At 36.4% G+C, this 25,381-nt stretch overlaps 1 protein-coding gene across 3 annotated transcripts in view; it reads left to right on the top strand.

The window, feature by feature from the left end:
- The first annotated feature begins 317 nt into the window (after nucleotides 1-317).
- The window catches only part of LOC139977903 (proprotein convertase subtilisin/kexin type 7-like), a 59,451-nt gene continuing 34,387 nt past the window's right edge, over nucleotides 318-25,381 (top strand). Inside the window, exons 1-3 of one of the 3 annotated variants that reach the window (XM_071987628.1) lie at nucleotides 318-892; nucleotides 19,972-20,287; nucleotides 20,905-21,572. In XM_071987628.1, the coding sequence (XP_071843729.1) occupies nucleotides 21,000-21,572 (573 nt within the window). In that variant the 5' untranslated portion in view covers nucleotides 318-892; nucleotides 19,972-20,287; nucleotides 20,905-20,999. Of the gene's footprint in view, nucleotides 893-19,971; nucleotides 20,296-20,904; nucleotides 21,573-22,104; nucleotides 22,124-25,381 lie in introns of those variants that run through there. The other 2 variants (XM_071987629.1, XM_071987631.1) reach the window with 2 other exon arrangements.

The following is a 25,381-nucleotide window of genomic DNA, read 5'->3' as shown; positions in this document are numbered from 1 at the left end:
CATGCAGTACGTACTGTTTGGACTTTAGTTCACCTCGTCTGATATCGGTCATAGTCATTAATATTAATAACACGATAGGTAGTGGTGTAATCTGTTGTTTGACTTCAACGGGAAACAGGAAAAAGGACAAATCGTTTTGTGGAAAAACAGCTGTCCCTTCACCTATCGAGCAAGATATAATTGTTTAGCATTGTTTGCAAAACATTCACTTGGGCGTGAAAGGGGGCGTATCATATTTAAAGCTCGTAATTGGTTGCCGTCAACGTGACGTACTGATTCTACAGAGATTGTTAAGTGTCGTTGTGAACAGTTGATATCGTTCTTGTAGGAAATAATAGATTGAACGTTGGTTTTTTCGACGGTTCATTCGCAATAGTGGAATAAGTTTAACCCTCAATTTAACCGAAGTTTATCTGATAGTGTTATCCGGTAGGAAAGACTAAGGAATTAAAAGGTATCAACAGCTTGTAAGCTTACCGCTTTTAATAGGATTTATTGCAAAGGATAGCTCAATTATTCAGGCTACCAGGACTATATGCTGCCAGAACTTCCTTTAAGAATAGAATAAATTAACACCCCATCAAACTGTTCTCTATGATGTGATGCTGAAATACTGCAGTATTCTCCTCTGAGTTTATCAAGCCTTTGTGCTTTCTTCTAGGATTAATCGGAAATCTTGAATTCGCTAAAGTTTATCCAAGCAAAAGAAGTTAACCTCCCGATTAGGCGCCACTGTACATTTGCTATCTTTGTTTACAAACGGACGGTGCACAGTACCTCCATGGTCATATACACTAACAAGTAACAACTGCATTGATCGAGCCAACCAGTCTGTTTCAACAGTGAACGAATCACCAAATATTTCATCCCTTTACTTGTGATTATAACATCGGTAAGTATGAATATTTTTGTTTACATAATCTCTAAGAGATGTCTCAATAATTATTTTAATTTCAACTGTTGCAAGATCATGCCTTTAACTTGTTAAATAAAAAACCGGTGGTTCCTGTTAACATAGCAGTCAGGTCAGAAAAAAAAAAACAAAGCTGTTATCTTTCCGAACAATCGCTCGTTTTATGAGAAATTTATGTATGAATTCTCCTCTTATTTTACACAATGATCACTCAAGAAGTATTACGACAGTAAAAACAAGTTTTCGAGGGAAAAGACTTCTTGTTCTGCTCTTACGTTTGACGTTGTCTTGACATTTAATTGCCACTAGTGTAACTATAGGCTAGTACTGTACTGTACACTTGTATTGATAATGCGATAAGACCGCCGTGGTCAAATTCCGTTCACAGTATCAAACTTCCTTGAAAGAACCGAAGTTTTCTAGTTGTAATTTTCGTGGACATCGGACTGAAATTGTTGGAGGGAATTATTTAAATAATAAAAGAAATATTTTCAGATGCTGTGAAATGAACTTTTTATGCATCGTGTTAACGTCAGAGGGATGATATTGTGGAATAGAAAGTTGTTCAAAGTTTTTGTTTACATTCATCCGTTTCTTGACTAACAGTAACACACACACACACTATTTGTAAAAGGCCGTACGTGCGTTGTAGTATGAGTGTACATTACTCATCATGTGTGTGACCTAGGCTAAGTGGAATCTATACAGTTATGGCTGCCCCTTGTTCAAACGGTAACAGGTGTTCATTGAGGCATAGCTGTGTTAGGCTTAGCGCAACTTTTTTTTTTCAATAAAGGGTTGTGGAAAATGGGGTTTCTAATCTTACACTTCCAATCTCAGTTGTTGGTAAACTCTATTTAGAATTATTCACGCAGTCCAAGGCCACACAAAGTGTTTCCCAATCCCACATAGAACCTTGTAAATCTCTACATTGTGGTAGCATGTCTAGAGTTCTGCCATCTTTTTGTAAGTAATTCCATGTCTGAGAGCAGGGAGTTTTGTAACTAAATTTTCAGTATAGGGAGTAACCATACACTTTAAACAATGGCTAAAGGGCTTTGCTAATATTACCAATACCAGGGAATATGGAAAACAGTTTTTTTTTTGGATTTGAACAAAACATAATACTGTGTGCATAGCTGGGTGTCCTTGCAGAGAAATTACCTTACAATTCAAACCTAAATGTGTCCATTTGGGTAATGGTGAGGTTTAATGTATGTATGACATGTTGAATTTATCAATTTCTGGCACAAAATTAACACATACATTTGAGATAGATCAGTTTTAATCTGTTTTATATGGGTCTAAGTAATATTATAATTGACCTAGGACAAAGCTTGAGTTCACATATTGTGTGCAGAATTTTTTGTTGTGATTAATATTCATTAGCCTTAGTTACTTTACAAGCGGATTAAACCATTGTATTGTAGGATTGTTTCTGCTGAAAAAAAGTGTGAGATTGTCTTAATACAAAGATGGGTTAGACCCTGGCTAAAACCATGAGGGTTGGCATACATTGGATTTGTCATCCAGACTAAATTTCTCTTAACACTGTTCAGTATTAATCATATATCCATGCCAAAAGTAACACTGAAAACAGCTCAGATAGGAGAACCAAGATCAATGAACTAGTACTTTTCATTCTTATGGACTTTTTTAGTGTCACTCAACAACAACAACAACAACAGCCCAAAAACATAATAATAAAATAAATAAATAAACAAATCAATTCAGAAAGCCACTTTTAATTGGGTTGTGTGGGTCTATGGGGGGGGGGAGGTGATGTTGTAATGTGTAATTTTCTGTTCACGTTAATGTTCACATCTCTTTACATACTGCATGTATACATGTACACATGTGCAATATATACTATTAAACTGTGTCTGATTTTTTTCCAAAGTTTATAAACACTTCAATCTATATTCCAACACAGTATGAATCCTGAAGCTGGTCCATGCCAACAGTTCTAAGTAGACTTTAGAATTCTGAACTTTGAACAATAAATTAATGTATTTGCTGAAGAATAAGGTTAGACATAAAAAAAATCTCACATGGTACACACAGATTGTATTGTTTATGATTATGTTTTATGAAGCCTGGAGATTAGGAAGGACTTAATATGCATTGTGTTCTATACATGGAAAGCTGTCCATTCTGTGCTGCCTGGTAACTGTATGACGTGACACCATCGTTAATCTCTACGATTCTAATTGCCCTTATAGCGCTACCAGATCAAGGGGCTTCCAACATTTTGTTTTGGTCTGTGGGCTTTATCATTTAATCAAATTTCCACGGTATAATTAACTGGCGTACTGCATTGGAATAGATTTAATTTGTCTACAAGATTACCAGGTGAATTATCCTCTACTGTACACATGCAGCAGGACTGACTGTGTCTAAACTCTAGTTTCGGTTGTTAGGTATATTCAGTTTGAGCACAACTTAAATGTCTATGAACAGTGTAGCATGTTGTCATGCTAATTAGTATGTAATTAATTTGTTGTGTGTGAGCAGGCAAGGTTGTGACTTTTATCTGAAAGAGTTGATAAATCACAACAACACCTGATCACAAGTGGTTACTTCCTCATGCAACTTCTGCACATCAGCAGAGGCAAGAATCTAAAGATGTTCAGTTTCTTTGTATTTACATTACTTACTAGCCAACTGATTTTTAAACAAGCATTGCGACTTTTTCCCCACTTGTGTATTGTTTTTGTCGTTCGGCATGTCGATCCACAACCCCTTTCTGAAAAGTGGATTCGTCTGGGGTCAGCATCACTACTTTGTAAACTGTACTGCCTTGAAGCAAAACATGCAGTCTCAAATGTGCACAAGGTCAAAGTGATCAGTCAGGTGTTAAAACAAGTCTCTCCAGTGGAACATTACCTCACAGAGATGCTCTACTGGTAATGTATCCTTGGACAGTGGGTCTCCAAATTTCATGTGTGCAAATGCTAAACTGGTCAGTAAAGCAAAGGCGAGACCTAGATACAGGGTTTACTTAATTGCATTAAAGAGTGAGTTTAATATTTAAATGACTTTAAGGAGGTTACATAAAACCTCCAGGCTTTCGACACTAATTGATCTCCAAGTTTTTTTTTCGGAGGATATAGCAAGACCACACCTTTGCCGGAATGTGGGGTGGTGGGGGGAGGGCAGAGGCTTGGGGTTGGCTGGTCTGGGTAGTTACTCAGGGACCCATAAGAAAGTGGTTTGGAAGTGACATAGAGAGGTACAGTAGGCTTGGCTAACTGAAGACTTGAAAAGATAGTGTAGAAAGATATATATACTGTTGATCACTTATAAACAGAGTCTAACCTTTGAGACAATGAAGTTGTTTTTCAGTTTGGGTATGTGTATGGGGAGGACACTTTCTATTTACATGCCTTGCACAGATGAAATCTTAAGGGTATTATTACTGTAAATAAACCTTGACCTTCCATACATGTAGACTGTCAGACATGTGTGATTGAGAGGTAGTAGCAGGTATACAGATATACTATATATGCACAGCTGTGAGCTAGCAACACCTGTCTAATAGATGGGTTGTGGACAGAAGAGATTGACTAAACTGCTGTTCCTATTGTGTTTAGTATGTGTGTGTATACCAAATGTGTGTGTGTGTGTGCTTCAAGTATGGGCTGTACAGCTTTATACATACACACAACAGCCAGACAGACAATTGATGTGCAGAATCCCACCCTGGCCATAAAGTTTATGAGTTGTATGTAAATACTAGCTTGCAGTAGCCAGCCATTCAAGTGAGAAATAGAAAGGGAAGGGTGGTACATTGTATACCTGTGTACAGCTACAGTAGTACTTTATTGAGGGTGTGTATTGCTGGAATATCCAGGAAGTAGAAATATTTTACTGTTTTGATAAATACTGTCCCTCCACTGTTTATCTCCTACCTCTCCTCTTTCCCTGTTGGTTTCTTTCTTTCTTCTCTCCATCCCTTGTCCACTAATGCCCTTACATCTATCTCTTTGTGGTCACCATGCTCATTAACCTGTCTGTATTCTGTGTGTGTGTTTTTGTCCCTTCTGTTACTGTTACTTGTCACTTAGCCTTTGAAGAAGATCCTGCTAGGATCGAAACGTCAGGCCAACTTACTAACACAAATTGAAAGGTCATCAGCATTTTACCACAAATATGCTATAAAGTCAAATAATGGTCACCCTTGTTCCAACGTCAAGAAACATATTGCTACATATTTTTCATCACTGAAACATTTATTTGCCTAACTTAGCCCCCTTCCCCCCACCCCCCAGCTAACACACACACATATACCCCTCATTGTCTGAAAGTAATTTGGAGATGAAGAACCACCTGGAAAGTACTTTTGAAAGTTTCTAGGCCACTATTTTAGCATGCTTCAGTGGCTGTACAGATGACTTCTAACTATGCTATCTACAAAGTCGTTAAGTTGTAAAGGATAGATAGTGACCAGCGCAGATTTGAAGAGAAACATTTACTGCTACTCTATATAGGATTAAGGATTTACTGTACTTTTAAAGAAAAAGGAAATTCTAGCAAGCACTTTTAGTCTACAGAAGTAAACTTTAGGTCCAATACTAATTGACCTTTCAGAAATTCCGAATAGTTTTATGTTGTTTCGATTCAATGCACCACAGACAGACCTGTACATCACACTGGAATCTATTGAAAAAGATGTCAGTGAAAGATTTCTTCTGTTCATTTTAGGGACATGGAATGAGTAAACATTGTGCAAAAAGAGAGACCTGTATATAAAGCACAACACCATGGACTGGTACTGTATGTGATACATTGTTCACAGATTTTCTTTGGCGATTTGCACTGTTGTCTCCTAAATGTTCAGACAGTGTATTGGGTAAGGATCATAATACATAGTTAATCCACATGTATATATAGTATAAGGTCATTAGTATTGTCCCAAATTATGCTAACAATTTCAGTTTAGGGTGACTTAGGCTGAGAATATAAAAGAAAATCACTGGTAATGTCCAGGCATTTTACTCTCACTGTTCTGGTTAGGACAAGGTCGACTAAACATCTAGGAATTATTTGGAGAGGTCAGATTTTTTGGTAAGGTCAGAGGATGAACAGTATTTGAAAACTAAATAGTAATATCAAATTGCTTGGTGAGTTTCAAATTATTACATGTTTTTACTTGCTATCAGATATCCAATGGTTAAATTTTGTACATAATAGGGATGCAAAGTCAATGGACCCAAATGTTCAAGGGGCATTCATGCACAGGATGCAACAATACATTATAGTGTACTTAATTCAGAGGTAATAGATCTGATAAAATTGATATGGATTCGAGATCTAGCTTTTCATTCCGACCAGATTTTACTGTACATACACCATTTTTTAATTCAGAGCATCATGTTCAGTCATTTCATTTATTTGTTTCTTCACAATATAAATACAGACTTAAATAAAGACTTAGAAACAGGCCCCTGGACTACTGGACTTAGACCTCCCAAATAAGGTGTTGATTCAAAAGCTTGGTCCAAATCAAAATTTCTGTCAGTTTACAATAGGAGATTATTTTTTTCCCATGAAACTTGTGTGTTTGTGTGCAGTAAATGCAAGCCGTTTATTCTGCCTGGTGGTGTGTGACAATGACTGCATATCTATTGTCCACGGTTGAACTGATAAGTAAAGTTAAATATATTGCAATACCACCGGGCAGAGGCATCGAACCGTTTCAATTCAGTTTACGGTTAGACCTTCACCTTACTGTACAGTTTATCCAGAGACTTGACAAAAACGGAATTGTGTCGCTGGTCGTCGGTACAGTGTTTAAGAGGGGGGTGGGGGGGGGGGTGGGGGGTGTTTTGTATTTGTGTAGAATCTAAAACAGCCCTTGTTTTGTCCTACACAAATTATTTTGAGAACCGACACCTCACATCACTAACCTATTTTATTATATTATATTGTGATTTAAAATTATTTATATTATCATTATTACTTCCAAACCTATGCCGACCTTTTACCAAATTGTTCAACTCTGACTGCAACCTATTTTTGAATATTACAGTCCAAACTAAAGGAGTGGTGATGAAGACTATTAAACCACAACATTGAATTGAAATAAACTATGCAGGCCTCATATAACACAGTATTATGTTGACTCTTGTGGTTATGTTGTCTCCGTTCCTATTGTGCCTTTTTACAATGTATGTATGCTAACTTTGTAAATTCATTCAAGTTTAAGCCTTAAAAACCACATTCTAGTCAACACGGTTCAAGTTCTTAACTAAGTGTTTTGAACTTAAAAATAAAATAAATCAAACAGTCTTACAATTGCTCAAGTTTACGACTTGAAAACCACATTTTAGTCAACACTGTTCACTTTCTTAACTAAGTGTTTTTGAACTTAAAAATAAAATGAATCAAACAGTCTTACAATTCCTTTCTCAAGTTTAAGCCTTTTTTTAATTACCCTGCTGTACAATTGAAACACACAATCTAGCCTGCAGGTTTTAAACCACAATCATAATAACACAAAGTAAACACAATATACATATATGCAGAGAAATGTTCTAAGCCGAGATGCTTATTCAAACAAACTGCAACTCCTAACCTGCTACATCCTTCCCTTAGTTTCTAATTAAGAGATTAAAAGACTGGATGAGAAAACAGGCCTAAATTATTCTTCCACTTTTTACCATTTATTCGTTGAGGGAGAGGTAACTATAACAAAGACTTTTTCTGTGACTTTTCCTATTTCCTTTAGACCATTATGTTTCGATTGTTTATGTCATGTCCTGTTTGTGAGTGAGTAACTTTGTTTGGTCCCAATATTTGGATGCATGCATGGACCCCATCTGTTTGATGGTAGGATTAACTACTTACATCTCCAAGGGAGACCTGTGGTTGTCTTTGTTTTATAATGTCTTTGTTTTCCTGGGCTGCCAGTAGCTTTACCTTACTACCACCATCTCAGTAAATGTTTATCTGTTAGGGTCCACTACAAACAAGAAGCTAGACCACAACAAGAAAGAAAGTTAGAAAGAAAGAAAACTAACAGCTGGTGTTTCTAAGACAGGAAAAATAAAATCAATGAAACCTTTAGAGAGGATTTGTACCATACCAGCATTCAGCTGTGATTTCTGGACAGATTTAAATATAAATGTAGACCAACGTGACAAAGTGACTGTATGTCATAGTGTCCTATGACCAATATAGGCCTGTTTACTACATGAAAGTTGTTAGCAGCTCTGCATTCAGGAACAAAGAGACAATAATACTATGAAACAGAACTGCATTGATTCTCTCAAAACAGCACTGGCGGTTAAAATTTCAAAATCAGTAAATGAATATTAAAGTCATTTCAAAATCTAGTTGAGAATTTGGATTGCTCTGAGGTCAAAGTTGACAAAATTAAACAACAGCAACTTCCAGCAGGATGTGACTATCAGTGTACATTTCCTGAAACACATGATAGTGTGTCATAGTGATCCATCCTTTGTATTACTGCACTGAAGACTCAAAGGATCTGTTATACACAAAGGTTTACCTTTTGGGGCTGGTGAGGGAGGGATGGGAGTTTGATTTGATTTGATTTGATTTGATTTTATTCAAGGGGGATGGGAGGGGGATGGGGTGGGCATGGGGTGGGTATGGGGTGGGCATGGGGTGATTAAAATTAAAATGTGGAGGAAGGGGTTACTGGATGGGACAGAATGAGGTGGCAAAAATTTAACTACAATTTTGATTCATAGTAACTTATGAGATGTTTTGCCTCTTGAATTAACTAAATTCTTCTCTTGAAAAGTTAAATTTGTGAAAAAGTTTAGTATTTAAGCTTATCTATTTTCAATACTTCCCTGATAGGCCATAGTTTAGGCCTAAGTGCTGTATGTATAACCCTGGGAATTTATTTGTACAATGACTGTATAATTTATGTAAACCCAGAATAAATCTGGGATCCTAATCCATATTACTTCATACATAAATTGGATCAAAGAATTTTTTTCATTTTTTTATTATGAAGTCTTTGTGATATTTATAATCATTTAATTTTTTTTTCACAATGACCTGGTTCCACACTCTCCCCATCCCCCTTTTCCCTACCAGTGACCTTGTCTCTCAACACACCTGAATGGCTTTGTATGCTGTGTGTTGCCTGAAAAGTGCTTGACTATTGAATAGCTTTTTGTGTGTACCGTACAGCTTTATCACATGTCCCTATAAAGAGCATATATAAGTTATAAGCCTTGTCCTTAACAAAGGAGTAAATGATCCTCTTACAAAGAATGGCCTGCAGTTCTCCATATCTAGGTGAGAACTAATAACCTGAGAATTATTTGAAAAAAAAAAGGTTGTAAAAGTTAGGGCTTATAATTATTGTAAAAATTATACAGTCCTGAGTTTGTTAAAAGTCTGACTCACTGCTTTTTAAGGACGATATTGTGTGTGTGTGCGTGCATTGTGAATAAGAGGTTTGTCGTCTATACACTTGGTTCAGTCTGTTTTGTTTACACCCCAGCATTCACTAAGTGAGGTAAAAGGGTAGATTAAATATTTGAATTTATTTACGATAAGGACTTAAGCATTCAAGACAATTTCCCTTTGTGGTAAGTATTCAACATAATTATTTCTGTCAAAATTTAAATTTAACAGTTAGTATTGAGTAAACCTTACTCTACAGGTTCTGATCAAGTGGAAGGAATGATAAATGTGGACTAAATTGTTAGAACTGTAAAATTCAAAACAAGAGGGGCAAAAAATAAACTTTCTGTTGTTGGTATCACATCATATTGCATGTATTTAACCTAGTACTATAATTTTGTTTTGGAAAATATGAACACCCCCAGTAAATAAAAAAAGAAAAGAAATTTATTCTGTGAATTGGTTCAGTGATTAACTTGTTAAAGTGAAGTTAAATAAATGATAAAATGGACAGTCTTTGGTCAATAGTTTCGAAGGGATCAGTGCCCTATCAAATTGTTTTTTTGTAATCTGCCAGGGTTAACAAGATATATGCAAGAAGTGTTTGGATAAAATAACAATACAACCCACACATACTGTAGTTATCAAAATTGATATGTGTGGTCAAGTATTGCATCTTAATTTGGAAGCCAAATATTCAAAAAAAAGAAGAAAAAAAAAAAGGATAATTGTGCACCTTATGATAAGTAGCTTGAACGAACAAGAAACAGAAAAAGGGAAGAATGAGGAGAAGAAGGAGGAGATGGGAATCAGGAGGAGTAGAAGGAGGTGAGGAAGGGGGAGGAGGTGGAGGAGAAGAAGGAGAAGGGAAGGAGATGGGAAGGAGGAGAAGGGAAGGATGGGGAGGAGGAGAATGAGGGGGAAGGAGGAGCCAATCTAAATGTGATGCACAAACAAGCAATGGTCCTGTGGACGATTCGACGACTCTGATTCTGGTTACAGTCCGAACAGAGATTTGGACAATCGTACTACCATTTGAGACTTACCTTGACCTTGTCTATATATATATATATATATATGATATATGCTTTGTTTTAAGTTAAGCATCAGTGGTTAGTTCAAGGCTGTTAAATGCTCTTCCTACAAGTAGTATTGTCTTTATTCAGATCTATACTAAGCCAAAGGTGCAATAATCTCCATACAGTGGCATACAATACCTTTTGTGCACAAATTTTTTTTTTTTCACCTTTCAGGTCACTTGTTTTAAAAGATGAAAATCGGTCGGTAATTGTTCTGCTACAAATGTGGGAATCTAGCCTTGAAAATTGAGCTTCCAGTTGATATAGCAATTATTGAAATTGGAAGAATATCCTGCAGAATCAGATGGTACTGTAGACACTAATGGCACATATTGAAATGAATGATAAAAGGTTTATATCTATATGGTTCAAATTTTTCAGTTTTCAAATCCGAACCCATGGTGTAGCTTCCAGTTTATTTGTTAGAATATGTGTTAAATAACAATAGAGAAATTATATGAATAGTAACCCAGATCTAATTAAATAAACCCATGGGTGTAATGAAAACTTAATGTTAGGACCTTAGGATGTTCCAGTTGGTCTTATTTTAAGTACAGTAAGTCTTGGACAATTAAGGGCTTACCTGTAATTCTTGTTCAAATGAGAGATTCTGACAATGAATTGGCATTTTGAATTATTAGTAATGGGCGGTGATAGCTCTAAAGGCAAAAGGCACTTTGTGCAATTTATATGGTCATTTTTAAGTGACTACATGTGGTTTCTTTGTTTAGCATCTAGGCAAAAAGCCATTTTGTGCCATTGAAATGGTCATTTTTAAGTGACTGTGGTTTCTTTGTTTAGCATCTAGGCAAAAAGCCATTTTGTGCCATTGAAATGGTCATTTTTATAGAATAGGCAAAAAGATTTTTTTGTGTCATTTATAAGGTTGTTTTGAGTGACTGCATTGTTTTTTTTCTTTGGAATAGGCAAAAGGCATTTTGTACTTATCTATAGGGTCATTTTTGAGTGATGGAATTGTTTTAAATTGAAACAAAGAACAAAATTGACCTTGAAAGTTATCTGTGCTAAAATTTGTTTTGTATCATAGCTTCAATTCATGTTTTTATTGCAGATGACAAATAAAGTCTGTTATTTGTATTGAACTTTTTTGTTGTTGTTGTATTGATGAAACTTTTTTTTTAAGTAAGAATTCCTTTTTATTTTCTACTGTTTCACACAAAAGCTTTGCATAGGATTTGGTCACTTACAGTTAGCTTTTCAACAACAACTTCAGATTTCCCAAGCTGTTGGAAAAGTGTTATTAATTGATTTTATTTTCAACTGTGATCCGGAATGGAAAAACATCGATGTTCTCATCACAATGTTCTGACATACTGTACTTTTGCGTACAGTGATTTCTTTGTTTTGTATTAAATCAATAATTTGATGCTATTTAAAGAAAAATACTTTTGCAAAGAAGGCGGCTATGATTTATGTATGTGGTATTAGCATTAAACATAAATACACCTGCGCTAAACTCAATAATTTGAGGTTAACACTCCTTAACATTTATACATTTAATTTTAATTTAAAAAAAATTTTTTTTGGATGTACAAGCTTGAAATCATGAGTGTAAAATTACATATCATTTTAATAATTTATCCAGTATCACATCGCAAACTGCTACAAGAATACAAACCGGTCAAGTTGCGTAGACAAGTCACAAGGTGTACGACAGTCTTGTATTTGTACAGCTAACCATAGCAATTTGTAAGTGGCCATCTTCAGAACCTTCAAAAATTTGAACACTAAATTAGCTCCCTGCATATTTATCTGGATGACGGAGGAAGATTGACCCTTGCTTGACCCTTGCGTGGTTTCTTGATTTCCTCTGATTGTCACTATTTCAACTCTCATTCATTTTTACAAGGATAAATAATTCAAAAGTTGCTGGAATTTATTACCATAAATTGCAATATGTACATAACAACTTCATAAACCACCCTCTCGAAACTGATTAAATGGAGGGAAGTTTGACCCTTGCGTGGGATCTTGATTTCCTGTCATTGTCACTTCCTTCTTCTCCCAGATCATAAATATTATGAAAATAAATATTTCTACCAATTTCCTGCCAGCTAGTTATTCCTCATCATGAGTGCTTGATGTAAGACTCCAACCAAATTTGTTCCCCTTTGTTTTCTCCCTGATCTTTTGATCTTTCATATCCAGGAAGTTGTGAGCCTGTGCTGGTAAAGTCACTAAAGTGCTGTGCAAAACTTCTTATCCTAATCCAAATCCAAATACCATACATTTTTAAAGCTCAAACATGATCAAAAAAATATTCGAAATGCGCTGTAACAACAGTATAAAGAAGATTTAAAAAGATACACACGAAAAGCCCTAATAGACAACTGTAGGAAAAAATGAAACGTGCTAAAACCTCTCAAACAAGTGTTATTTAAGTTTACAGACATTGGTTTAAAAGAATCCACATGTTGAGATTTTTCAATATTATTAGGTAAATCCTACCACCATTTTGGGTCTCTAACACTGATTAAAGTCCTTACAGCAAATAGATTGTATTAAATAGGAATTAACAGCCATTGATAGATATTATTTGATTTCATGTCCAGGTTACTTCGTGGCATTACTGCATCAAGAGATTGCACGGCTAGTGAGGTGCTGTTTTATTCAGACATGTGTACACACTTAAGTTAGGAACAGTGTTAGAACATGTATACTGTACACAACATTGTATGCTACTGTATCTGTCCCATCTCAAGCTGGGTTAATCTTAAGCCCAGCTTAAATTTTCTCAAGGGTGACTAATTTTGTACTGTGAATGTGCACATGCTCAGGATCAGACTGAACCAACTGCCAATGTTGTGATCTGTCTTGGTGGGAGGTTGATGGTTGGGGGGGGGGATGTTGAATGGGGGAGGGAGGGGGCAATTAGGGCATGTTTTACTAGAGGACCCACAAAAGATACAGTGTAGGTGGAGCAGTAACTATAATAGGGTTGGAAATAACCAACGGCAATGGCCATCCTGCCCTTGCCGATGGCCGCGATGCACAGATCTAGCCTGGCTGGTGATTCGGAAGTGGGTACGATGGATGCGTGGACCAGTTGACCATTGTTTTAGTACTGGGATGATTGTGATTTGGACCGTAGTGTATGTTTGCAGTCCGGTTAAGCATGATAATGTTGTCTACTTACAGTACAATGTACTACTGTACTGTAGGTGGAAGGGACTTTGGATTAAAGATTTACCCACATCAAACAACATTGGTTAATCTCTTACATTAGGGTCCTCACTAAATCAAACTGTACACAGGGTTTAACAGTTTAAGACAATAGGCCTTACTTGGCTTCTGCATATGTATAGAAATTGTAGTCCATTCTGGAAGTTTGGAGCATATAATTTGGACTTATATATAACATACTCAGGGTTATGCTGTCGAATGGTTGACTTATCATATTCCTTTAAATAATTTTGAATTGAAAAGGCCAACTGGGCCCATCAGGATTTTGTGTCTATAGATAAGTAACAGCTTCCATTTCTCACTGTGAAACGTGCTGGTACAGTTGCCTGTGGTATGTGCTTGCTAGTGATGAGTCAGACCAAGTGTTGTTGCAACAGCACTCAGTCTATGTTAAAAACGTGGATTGGAAGATCATACCTCTCTGTTGCTTCTGATTGGAGTCATATTTACAGAAGGTCATCAAAGGTCACCAACCATCATAACAGACACTAACTGCCAGAACAAGCCATACACTACCTACACAGGTTGATACTAGTAAAGTTACATGAAGTGGAATGCCAAGTGCTTTGAAAAGTCCTCTGAACAGACTCTGTAATTTTGTCTGTGTAGGGTCAAAGTTCAGAAGTTTGAACAAAGAAATAGAACATCTCCATGTTATTTTTTTGTAAGCCAGTGTACTACAGGTGGTTTTCTTCAAAGCAAACTTTGGCTGTTGAGTAAACAAACAAAGATAAAACAAGGAAGAATATATGGATAAATTTATATTGGCATCATGACCTTTAATACCTTTAGCTGATATATCAAACTTTTCAAGTTTGGGAAAAGCTATACTGTAGCTAGGCTATTATTTGATAGGATAAAGACTAACAGTATAATTGTAATTGTTAAATGCTACATGAATAGGTAGCAGTGAGTTCACTGTACAGCTTTATATATAGATACACTTCCCACAAGACCACGGGGACTGGTTGTTCCATCCACCAGGCGCCAGCGCTTTTATAACTGCCTCACAGCTTGTCCTATGGTTTTCATGGGAAACATGCTGGTAGGCAAGGAATGTTAAACCCACATGCTTAGGAAATGATGACTACAGTATGTACAGTAGATCCCGCATGTGACCTTGAGTGAGATGAAAAAACGAAAAGAAGAAGGATAGGTTTAACGATAGAGTGATATATTGTAATTGTATACTTGTGTTAAACCGTGGTGCTATGAGAATTTTTGTGCGAAATTGTTTGGTTGTCGAACGACTGTATTTTATGCCTTCCGTATTTTTAGAAGATATATCACAACTTCACAAGATTTGAATGCAAAGGTCACTTTTAAAAGCACAAGAAATTTTGTAAAGTTTTTATCATCGTCGTCGAGTACATACAGATATTGTTCTAGTACCGATAAGACTAAGAAATGCATTAATAGATTACTGAAAATGTTTTTTCATTGAAGTAACGTACATGTATGTACTGAGTATGAAAATCTATAAATGTGTGTCAGTGGTTGTTTAGTACCATTCGCCCAATGGAAGATCATCATGTGAGATTCATCCTTGGTTTTCATGTGTATTTTTTCCTTTTTTTTTTATGTTGGTAGAAACATCAGTTGGGAGGACAGTACTTTAGAAAACTCTCCTTTAATTAAAACTTTCAATTAATTAATGCACATACCCTTAACTTATGTTGAAAATGTATGGCAAAGCTTAATTGACAGCATTAAATTTGATAACCAGTTTTTATCACTTTTGAAATTATACAACTTTATCATCTATATAGTGTAAATTTATTAATTGCACATTTAGCTATATGCTGCTGTTGCCATATATATCAGTTTTGACATAGCATTGATAGGACTGATTAAATTGAAATAGAAATGCGTGTTGATCTGTCTGTAACACATTGAGTCAAATATGATTTGAGTATCAGAGCAGTATAGTACTAGAACGCTATGTATTTTAAATGCTACATGTATTATACTGTACAACAGTACCATACTAGAGTGCATTCCACATGTATGGATGATGTGGTCCTTCCTATGATGCACAGAATGTTATAGTCTCTGTGAAGATGAGGGGTGCCAGTACCTTGCATGCAAGGTAATAATCAACGACAGTGCGATGGGTTAATTAATTTACTGACGTCTTCGTCATCGAAAGAATATTAGAAATGATGTTCACTCCTCCACATTATGTTTTAAAATGAAGAGTAGAAGCTTTCCAAAACAAGGGTTGCTATTTCCTTTCACAATTAAGTGTAGCTCTGTACTCTCTAGCTTCTGAGTTGCATGTTTCCATAATGCCTAATTTCCCCCCATTTGTTTTTTTGATCTGTAGGGTTTTAGGGTTTTTGTTAAAGAATAGTGATATTTTACAAGTATTTGAATTGAACTCCAATAGAGTATAGTTATCAAGTCCAAACACGCATTAATAGTTCACATATATGCAATCACATTTTTGTGATCATTTTAAGTATTTTTTTTAACCAAATTTATGACTTGTATGAGTCTACAGTTTTTATAGCTAACATGACATAGTAACGTTGATTACATCACGAAATGGAGAAATCTTTCAGATTTGCTTTAATAGACTGTTATCTCAGCTAGAGTGCGGTAAATTAACATCTTTTGTTTGAACTTTTTCAGTGCACATAAGGGTACGTCTGACTGCAAACATGTACTGTATACAAAGTCATGACTGCATCACCTTTGCACAGTGCCTTTTGCATTGAACCAGCTGTAAAGTTATTTGCTGAAAAAATATGGCAGAATATTTAAATAAGATGGCAACTTGCCATTGTACACAAGAACTATGATGGTACTATTTTTCATACAAATATTTTTTTGAGTTACATACATGTGGATTGGACTTTATAAAGTACAGATATTTTTTAAGACATACAAGTGAGCAATGGGTTGATATAATATTTGCTTCACTCCTCTCTTACCCCTTACATAAATTGACCGGAGGGGCCGATCATAGAGGGCGCACAGTGTTAAACAGTTACCAGTTCATTCTAGGTACGGTAGAAACGAGAGTGCTAAGGTTGTGGGGAGACAGGTAAGCTCGTCACTCATAAATTATCCAGACTAGTAAGTTTGTGGGATTTACACCGAGACTACAGATCTGTGCTAGCTCTGTTGGAGTTAATTTGACTTTATAAATATTGTATATTGTACAATGTATATTGTACAATGTATATGTACAATGTATATTTGTACAATGTTTATTGTACATTGTATATTGTACATTGTATATTGTACATTGTATATTGTACAATGTATATGTACAATGTATATGTACAATGTTTATTGTACATTGTATATTGTACATTGTATATTGTACATTGTATATAGCGTTGCTTCCTCACTTACCTATTCCCTCACAACTTATGCACTCACAATGATATGAAGCTTAAACATTTCTAATTAACACATACATATTACATGTTCCTTCCTGTATGGGAAACCAGATGGCATACAGAACACTGTGTATACTGCACAAGCACAGTAAGTTTGTGGTTATGTTCATGTATGTGTCCAAACTAATGTACTGATGTCAGATCTATTCAAGGAAGTTTATTTATTAATCCTGTTAGTTTTTCTTCATTAATTATTGAAAAGGAAAAGAAACCAAAAGATACAGTCACTGTTAATTCTATTGTGATACACAGAAGACTGAAACCTTAAGGAGCTGTCAATATTTAATACGTATATATAATTTTCTAGAAGAAATATATGTACATGTTAATATATACAGAAAGACCATAATTTAACATGAACAAATAATAAAATGTTAAATATATATTCTAATTACTAATCGATATTTAAGGATCATTTTAAAACCAAACCAAATTGTATTCAAAATGAATTATTCTTTGGAAAACATTTATTAACATTTTGAGGGCTATACATGCATACATACTGTGTTCATGCAGTTTTGGACCAAGCGTACAATACTCATACAGATTTTTTTTCCCATTTGTACCTGTGTCAAAAAGACCTGTGTCGAAAAGGAAAGTGCACTCATTTATCACCATTTGAGGAAATTTTTTTTTTTTCTTTCTGGGAGACACGTGGGAATTGGATCACTTGGAGGGCATTATCATATATATCTCCCTTAATTTCTGCGATTACTTCTATTTCCCATCTGTGAATGTCATCACAAAGATCCAATTATCAGAAGCAATCATTTGACTCTTTCATGTTCCAAGGCTGAAAGTCATTCAGAGATAATACCAATGCGAGAGGTGCCTCATCCCTAACGTACCAACAGTTTGATTGCTTCACCAGATCCTACAAAACTCCATCCGGTTCCCATGAACCCTGAACATGGTATAACCATTGTAATATATATGTAATCATGTTTCAAAACTAAACTGGCCTGCAACCAGTATCATGTGATAATACATTTTTCTATGGTCCATAAAAGTAGCCTGTTTCCTACCTGTAGGACAGTTTTAAAATGCAATTGGTAATTACTATATCAATCAAAATGATCTGTGGGTTATTATTACTCTTAGGTGAATGTTTTTAAATTTGATCTATCTCTACTGTACATCTCTCCAACTTCCAATAAATACATTTAAATAAAAAGCATAATTGTGACTTATGATCTGTAATTTCAACATTTTAGTATGCTGAGATTTTGAATTTTGGAACGAAAAAAAAAAAAAGGTATTAATGAGGTGGATGAAGTCGTCATGTAGCTAGGTCACAAGAATTGAGCATTTTTTGGTCCATTTATCGTATTATCTAAGTTGTTAAATTGTCTATACTGGTTCTAAGTACTATGATTGTGTGGTGACATGCAGTTTGTATAGGAAGTGTCATATAGTGTGGAATCCTAGCAAACAGGTATCTGACTCTCAAAATGTATCTCCTACAGTCACAATAAAGTTGAATTAGTCTGGCCCTCAACTTTCAATATCATGGATTATAACAACAACAGACCCTTTTCCTGCATTTAATCTCTTTAAAATCTTTTCCTTCAAACTCTAAAGGAGGTCATAACCTTCAGCTAGTAGGCCTATCTGAAGTGATAAATTTCACCCATTCATGTATGAGGAAAATTGTCCAATTTTCCTTATATTATTATGGACTACATTAAATTTATCTGTCCATGACACTTTCTCCAAAACTTTTCAGCAGTTCAAGGTGTTTGGAAGGTTACCTTTAGAACTGAGATTGTGACTCTCTCTATATAATAGCATATCCAAAGGAAAAAGATTAAAAAAAAAAGATAAACAGAAAAAAAAGGGAAAAAAAAGGGGGGGGGGGGGGAAAAAGGAAAGAAAAAAAAAAAGAAGAAAAATAAGGGAGAAAGTTTTCCTTTAGATGAACAAAGCTTAAAATCAGAGGACTTACTGAACAGTATCTGTGGACTGCTATATAAGCTGTCATCTGTGGGATAATATATATTCTGAACATGCCTTGTCTGGAGCCTGTACAATTTAACTAGATTTCTTGTGTGGAGCTGAGTACTACTAGTAGCGTTGTTTGTTTGTAGACAGTCTTGGGGGATCTCGCATTTGCACATGTTCAGGCATTACGAGGCAGAATTGACTTCGTTCCTCGCTTACAGGTCTCCTCACAACCTTAGCACTCTTTGTTCTACTGTGAGTATTCGTGAGTATTCACATGGTCCTCTTGGAGGAAGTACTGTACAGTAGTTCTACAGTAAGTCTATTTATATGTAAGCTTGTAGATTCTCACATGTATGTAATACACAGCCCTAGTCAGGCAATCGGTATGGCATAGCAAGGCGCTACGCAAAATGGGCAAATCACCGGACAAATAATACAAAAGATGTTACATTTTTTTGTTATTATTTAAATGTCTTCTAACTAATCTTGTGTCACATCTAGATCTATAACTTAGCAAAAATGCTAATACTTTGAAATATTTGGCAAATTGGTGACAATATCTACTCAAAGGATGTAAGCAACTTTATATAGGCATTGAATAAAGGTTTGGCTTTTGTTAGTGGCTCTGAATGAGGTGTAACCAAATGCAGAGGTTAAAGGGTTAAATTTCTTCACAAATGTGCACAAAAGAGTCTCTGTATAGGGAACTACTGTATTTATAAATGCCATTTTCATTATTCTACAAGAATGAAAAAAAAAATCATAAACCCCTTAACATTGGCTATATAATGACTGTGCACAAACTGATGCAAACTTTTATCAGAGTTATTTCCTTTGGCAATACATGTGACCTATAGCAATGTAACTTTATTGAAATTTTAAAGAGGGAGGGGGGGGGAAGAAAAAAAAAGGAAAAAGAAAGAAAGAAAAGAACAGAAAAAAGAACCAATCAACAAACTCATTTCAAACTCAAACAATCAACTCATTTACATGTAACATTGTTAATTTACTTTTTTTTTCTGTTAAACCACAGATTGAAACAGTTTGCAAGGAAATAAAATGGAATGCACCTTATGAGACTGTAGAGTTGCTTTTCTGGTACTGTCGAGAGTAATAGCAAGGGTATACAGCGGTCCGAGTGATTCGTGACTTACCGATTGGCTAGGCTTCTGACCAGAACGCCACACTCAAATATATTTAGCCACAGACGAGCGCAATCAGTTGAAGGAGAAGGAGGAGCAGTCCTGAGGTGATACTTTATCGCACGTTGTGTTTTCAAGAATAGATCCCTGTCGTTTCCTCCAGAGCCAACTTTAAGATGTGCAGCCTCAGATTATGATGCTTGCTAGGTACGTTTGTAAGTTAACTCTTGTCACTGTTTTGTTATAATATTCCATCTGTATCCAATAATTCTATCCAAAAACTGGCACATTCCTCCCCTCCCCCCCTATCTAGCAAAACAAGCAACTTTATCGTATTTTTTGTCAGAAGTTGGAAGCATCTGTTTGTTTACTTCCATTTCTCAATTCCATGTTGATCGCAACAACCAGATACTTTCCATTCCTACCTGTCATAGATCATCACTTGATACTTGCCCTCCTCATTCTACCAAGAAGCATGTGTACATATGTCAGAGGTATTGTGAAATAAACCCTAGTCGATTGATATCTCAATGCTTCCATGACAAAATGGCAGCCAAATTTTTACAATGATGGTCACCAGTAATATGACCCAAACAATATCTTTCATGTAGCTAATTTGGAAGATTCTTTGATTACAAGTGATCGCTGTCATATAAACAGGGAAGATGTACAGAAGAAGATGTCCAGACAACGGTGCTCAGATCTCTTAATATTTTGTCATTTCTCATCTTGTTTTAAACGCAAATTATCGCCAGTTAGCTTTCCCACTTTCTTGTTCTAGTTTCTAACTCCAACTTGACCGATTCTGTTTCCCTTTTCTTCAGCCACAAAGTTTCTCTGAAATGAAAACAGCGCGAACTCTGTCTGCCAACATTTCGTCAGGGGCGAGTTTCAACTCTTCCTCGGTTCTCAAGTTACCATGGTGACTGTCGCTATGGGAGCGGCTTGGAAGTATCCGGTCACGAGCCCGCCCGCTTTTGGTGCCTTCTTCTTTCAGAGCCACAGTTTTCATGCAATAGCTTTCTTAACCTTCTTTGTCCTACCGATCAGTACTTACGGCATGTTCCTACAGTTTTTACCCCGGGTCGTCCACAAGGAGCTCACGCCCGGCGAGATTCAAATTTCTTCCAGTGCAATGCAAAATACGCTCTCGTGGGGAGTGAAACTTCAGACCACCTCCCACCGTAAGCACTCCAATAACAGGACTCGTCTCGATCTCCTGGCGGACGAGATCGCCTACGGTGCCTCGTTGAGAAACCACGGACAAGTCGGCGAGTTGTACGGCCATTATCTCTTCATGCACAAACTCTTCCTGGAGGCCCTGAACGGTACGATGGATTCGTCCTGGATAAAATCCATTCAGGAGGAAACAGAACTCATCTTGAGGAATGATCCGAGCGTGGAGTGGGCTCACAGGCAATGGATCCGACGCCGGAGCAAGAGGTCTGTCGTGGAATTTGAGGATCCAATGTACCCCAAGCAGTGGCACTTGGTGAGTATATATTCATGTATTTAACAAGGTATTTGATAACCCCAAGCAGTGGCACTTGGTGAGTATCATATATATGAGGTATTTGATAACTCCAAGCAGTGGCACTTGGTGAGTATTATTATGTATATGAGGTATTTGATAACTCCAAGCAGTGGCACTTGGTGATTATAATCATGTATTTAACAAGGTATTTGATAACCCCAAGCAGTGGCACTTGGTGAGTATCATATATACGAGGTATTTGATAACCCCAAGCAGTGGCACTTGGTGAGTATCATATACGAGGTATTTGATAACTCCAAGCAGTGGCACTTGGTGAGTATCATATACGAGGTATTTGATAACTCCAAGCAGTGGCACTTGGTGAGTATCATATACAAGGTAGTGGCACTTGGTGAGTATAATCATACATACGAGGTATTTGATAACTCCAAGCAGTGGCACTTGGTGAGTATCATATATACGAGGTATTTGGTAACTCCAAGCAGTGGCACTTGGGTGAGTATAATCATATATACAAGGTATTTGGTAACTCCAAGCAGTGGCACTTGGCGATATATTTATTATACACTTGGGTGAAGAGAGGCAATGGAGATTAAGTTCCTTGCTCGAGGACACAACATCATGATCTAGCCAGGACTGGAACATGCAATGCTTAGATCGCCCGTCCATCGCCAGTCCATTGCTTTAACAACTTAACCACAGCGATCCACAACGATATACAGTACTACCTGTATTCATACTGTGCTGAGTTACCTCAGTACCGTACCAGTACATTAAATGTTATATTGTTACCATATCAGGGTAGGAGGGTAATTAATCTGTCCCTGCTATTTGATCTGGTTGATGAACTTTGTACGGAGTATGGAACTTAGCATGGACTGTATTAGACAATAAAACATTTATATATAGACTATATATACTGACTGTATGCCAAAAGGAAAGTGCTGCAGAAAATTTGCTGTTAACAGGAAGTTTACTTTGCTCCTCGCTTGCCTGTCTCCCCACAACCTTAGCACTCTCGTTCTACCCTGCCTAGAATGAGATGGTCACCATTTAACACTGTGCGCATGGATGAGCCTACAAAATAATATGCTTACAGTAGGTGTCGTGACGTCTTAATTTATTGCTATGCTGGCTCGCCGATCGACTGACCTCTCCTACAAGTAACTACCAACTATTGTAAAGTCTCCATGTAACTAATTACTGAGTAGTTTCTTTCCTTGGCAGCTACATAAGGTTTCTAACAACCAACCCTCCCTCGCCCCTCTTTCCCTAGCTTGCGTACATGTGAGTGTGGCTTTCGTAATGCGACTCAATGATTGAACATGAGTGACCAATGGTTGAATTTGTAGCATAATTGACGGGCAGTATTTCTACTGAAGACCTTAGATATCGTGCGAGGTACTCAATGTGTGATCATGGCTCGGTTTCCTCACAATGTAAATTGATTGGAAAATCTATTTTGAATGACATCCTGTGTTAACTTATGTTTCAATTCAGGGATTAGCCTTCTGTAAGTACTTTGCATAAGAAAAAAAACATTAAAATAAAAAACAAAACATTAAACCTAACTTTTAAGGGCCATCATAAACTAGATCTCTACTTCTGTGGGTCTTTGTTTTTTCCAAACTTGAAGCAGATTGGTAGTTTAACTTTTGGTTCTATTATCGTTACTGTGAAAATACTTATAAACTAGCAGAGCGTTAATTTATATTTGCACCCGTGTTATTTAGTTAGCTTTCTGAATTGTAGAGCTACTGCATACATGTGTATAGCCCTAGTTGTGTAACTTGTAGGTCCTCATAGGCTGTTAAACAACTTTACAAAAGTGTACTTTAATCCTGGCCATTGTGTAACTTGTCACTCTCAGACACAATTCAAACAGTTTACTCACTGGGCATTACAGTGTACCACTTCTCAGTGTGCCCTGGGGGTGCGAATCTCATCTGTAGGGTGTAGCCACTGAGAGAATTTCCTTACCATAGAACAGATGCATGCCCGACCTGAATTAGATATATCTTAAAAGCACTGATTCTCTAAGTATTGTATTCTCTCCCTAAAAATGTCTGACATGTTCCAAGTTATTTTCTTTCCTGATCTGTCAAAGTCTGAATGTCGATTAACCATTAACCTACAAATAGGCTCACTGTGACAAGCACAATGTTAACTACTAGCGTATCATATGTGTAGTATAAGCCGTGACACACTTTTCCAGGATTTTGGGAAGCGATCACATCTTTGTCACTCAGATATGATCAATACTCTCTGCAAGGTATCTGATTTGAAATTGAACAGAGAAATCTGCTCACATATCCAGGGAGCAGCTGCCGTTAAAGGAAGTTCATTAGGCGCTTGACTTGCTGGGTGAATTCTGGTGTGTGGAGTCCAGATGTAATGGCACCTTGGGGTGTCACGAGTGGTTAGCCTTGACTGTCAGAGAGAGTTCCTGCTTGTAACTATAGATATTGCAATGGTAAAAAAAAAACGAGGATGCATCAAAGAACTTTAGAAGAAAATAACACAGGAATTATGATGGCATCCCATAGGATAGTTTTGCTTTGGATAGTAGGTCAGGTTCGTGTACAGTATCCAATATTGTAGCAATGTTCTTACTTACCTGTCTGTTCATTACAACTGCACCCCTTTACTCTAGGATGTCTAGAACACAGTTAGTAAACTTGTAACTATATTGCAAAGTAAACTTTTAGCTATATTCCTGTCTCAACGACCAGGCTACCAACCAGCCCAATATTCCGGTCCGATTCCCTAATGTGTTAGAGTTAGATGTACAAAGTATGTGAGCTGCATATTACTTTGAAGGAACTTCCCAAAAAAGTACACGTATGAGTCCGCCTAATTAAGTACAAGAAGAGTACTCCTAATTAAGTACAATTTTATGAGTACAAGAATGAGTACAAGTACAAGAATGAGTACCCCTAATTAAGTACAACTATGAGTCTGCCTAATTAAGTACAAGAAGAGTACCTTAATAAAGTACAAGAAGAGTACCCCTAATTAAGTACAATAATGAGTACCCCTAATTAAGTACAACTATGAGTTCCCCTAATTAAGTACAAGTATGAGTCCGCCTAATTAAGTACAAGAAGATTACCTTAATTAAGTACAACAATAATACCCTAATTAAGTACAAGAATGAGTACCCCTAATAAATTACAAGAATAATACCCTAATTAAGTACAAGAATGAGTACCCCTAATTAAGTACAAGAATAATACCCCTAATTAAGTACAATAATGAGTACCCCTAATTAAGTACAATAATGAGTACCCCTAATTAAGTACAATAATGAATACCCCTAATTAAGTACAAGAAGAGTACCCCTAATTAAGTACAAGAAGAGTTCCCCTAATTAAGTACAAGAAGAGTATCCCTAATTAAGTACAACTATGAGTTCCCCTAATTAAGTACAAGTATGAGTCCGCCTAATTAAGTACAAGAAGATTACCTTAATTAAGTACAAGAAGAATACCCTAATTAAGTACAAGAATGAGTATCCATAATTAAGTAATTTAAGAAGAATATCCTAATTAACTACAAGAATAGTCCCCTAATTAAGTACAAGAAGAATACTTCTAATGCAGTAAATGAAGAGTACCCCTATTTAAGTACAAGAATGAGTACATTGTTGCGCTACATGTGAGTACCACTACTGTACTCAAGCTTAGAGACTAACTGTTTCTTTATATCCAAAATGTCAAGAGTATGTGTGACAATGCGTTACCGAGGGCGTAATTTACAAGGACAGATAACTCGGCTCGGAATTTTTGTGGAATATACAAGTCTAT

The sequence above is a fragment of the Apostichopus japonicus genome, chromosome 12, assembly GCF_037975245.1.
Source record: "Apostichopus japonicus isolate 1M-3 chromosome 12, ASM3797524v1, whole genome shotgun sequence".
NCBI lineage: Eukaryota > Metazoa > Echinodermata > Holothuroidea > Aspidochirotida > Stichopodidae > Apostichopus > Apostichopus japonicus.
Note: the sequence above shows the minus strand (reverse complement) of the source record. Positions and strands in the feature narration are given on the sequence as shown.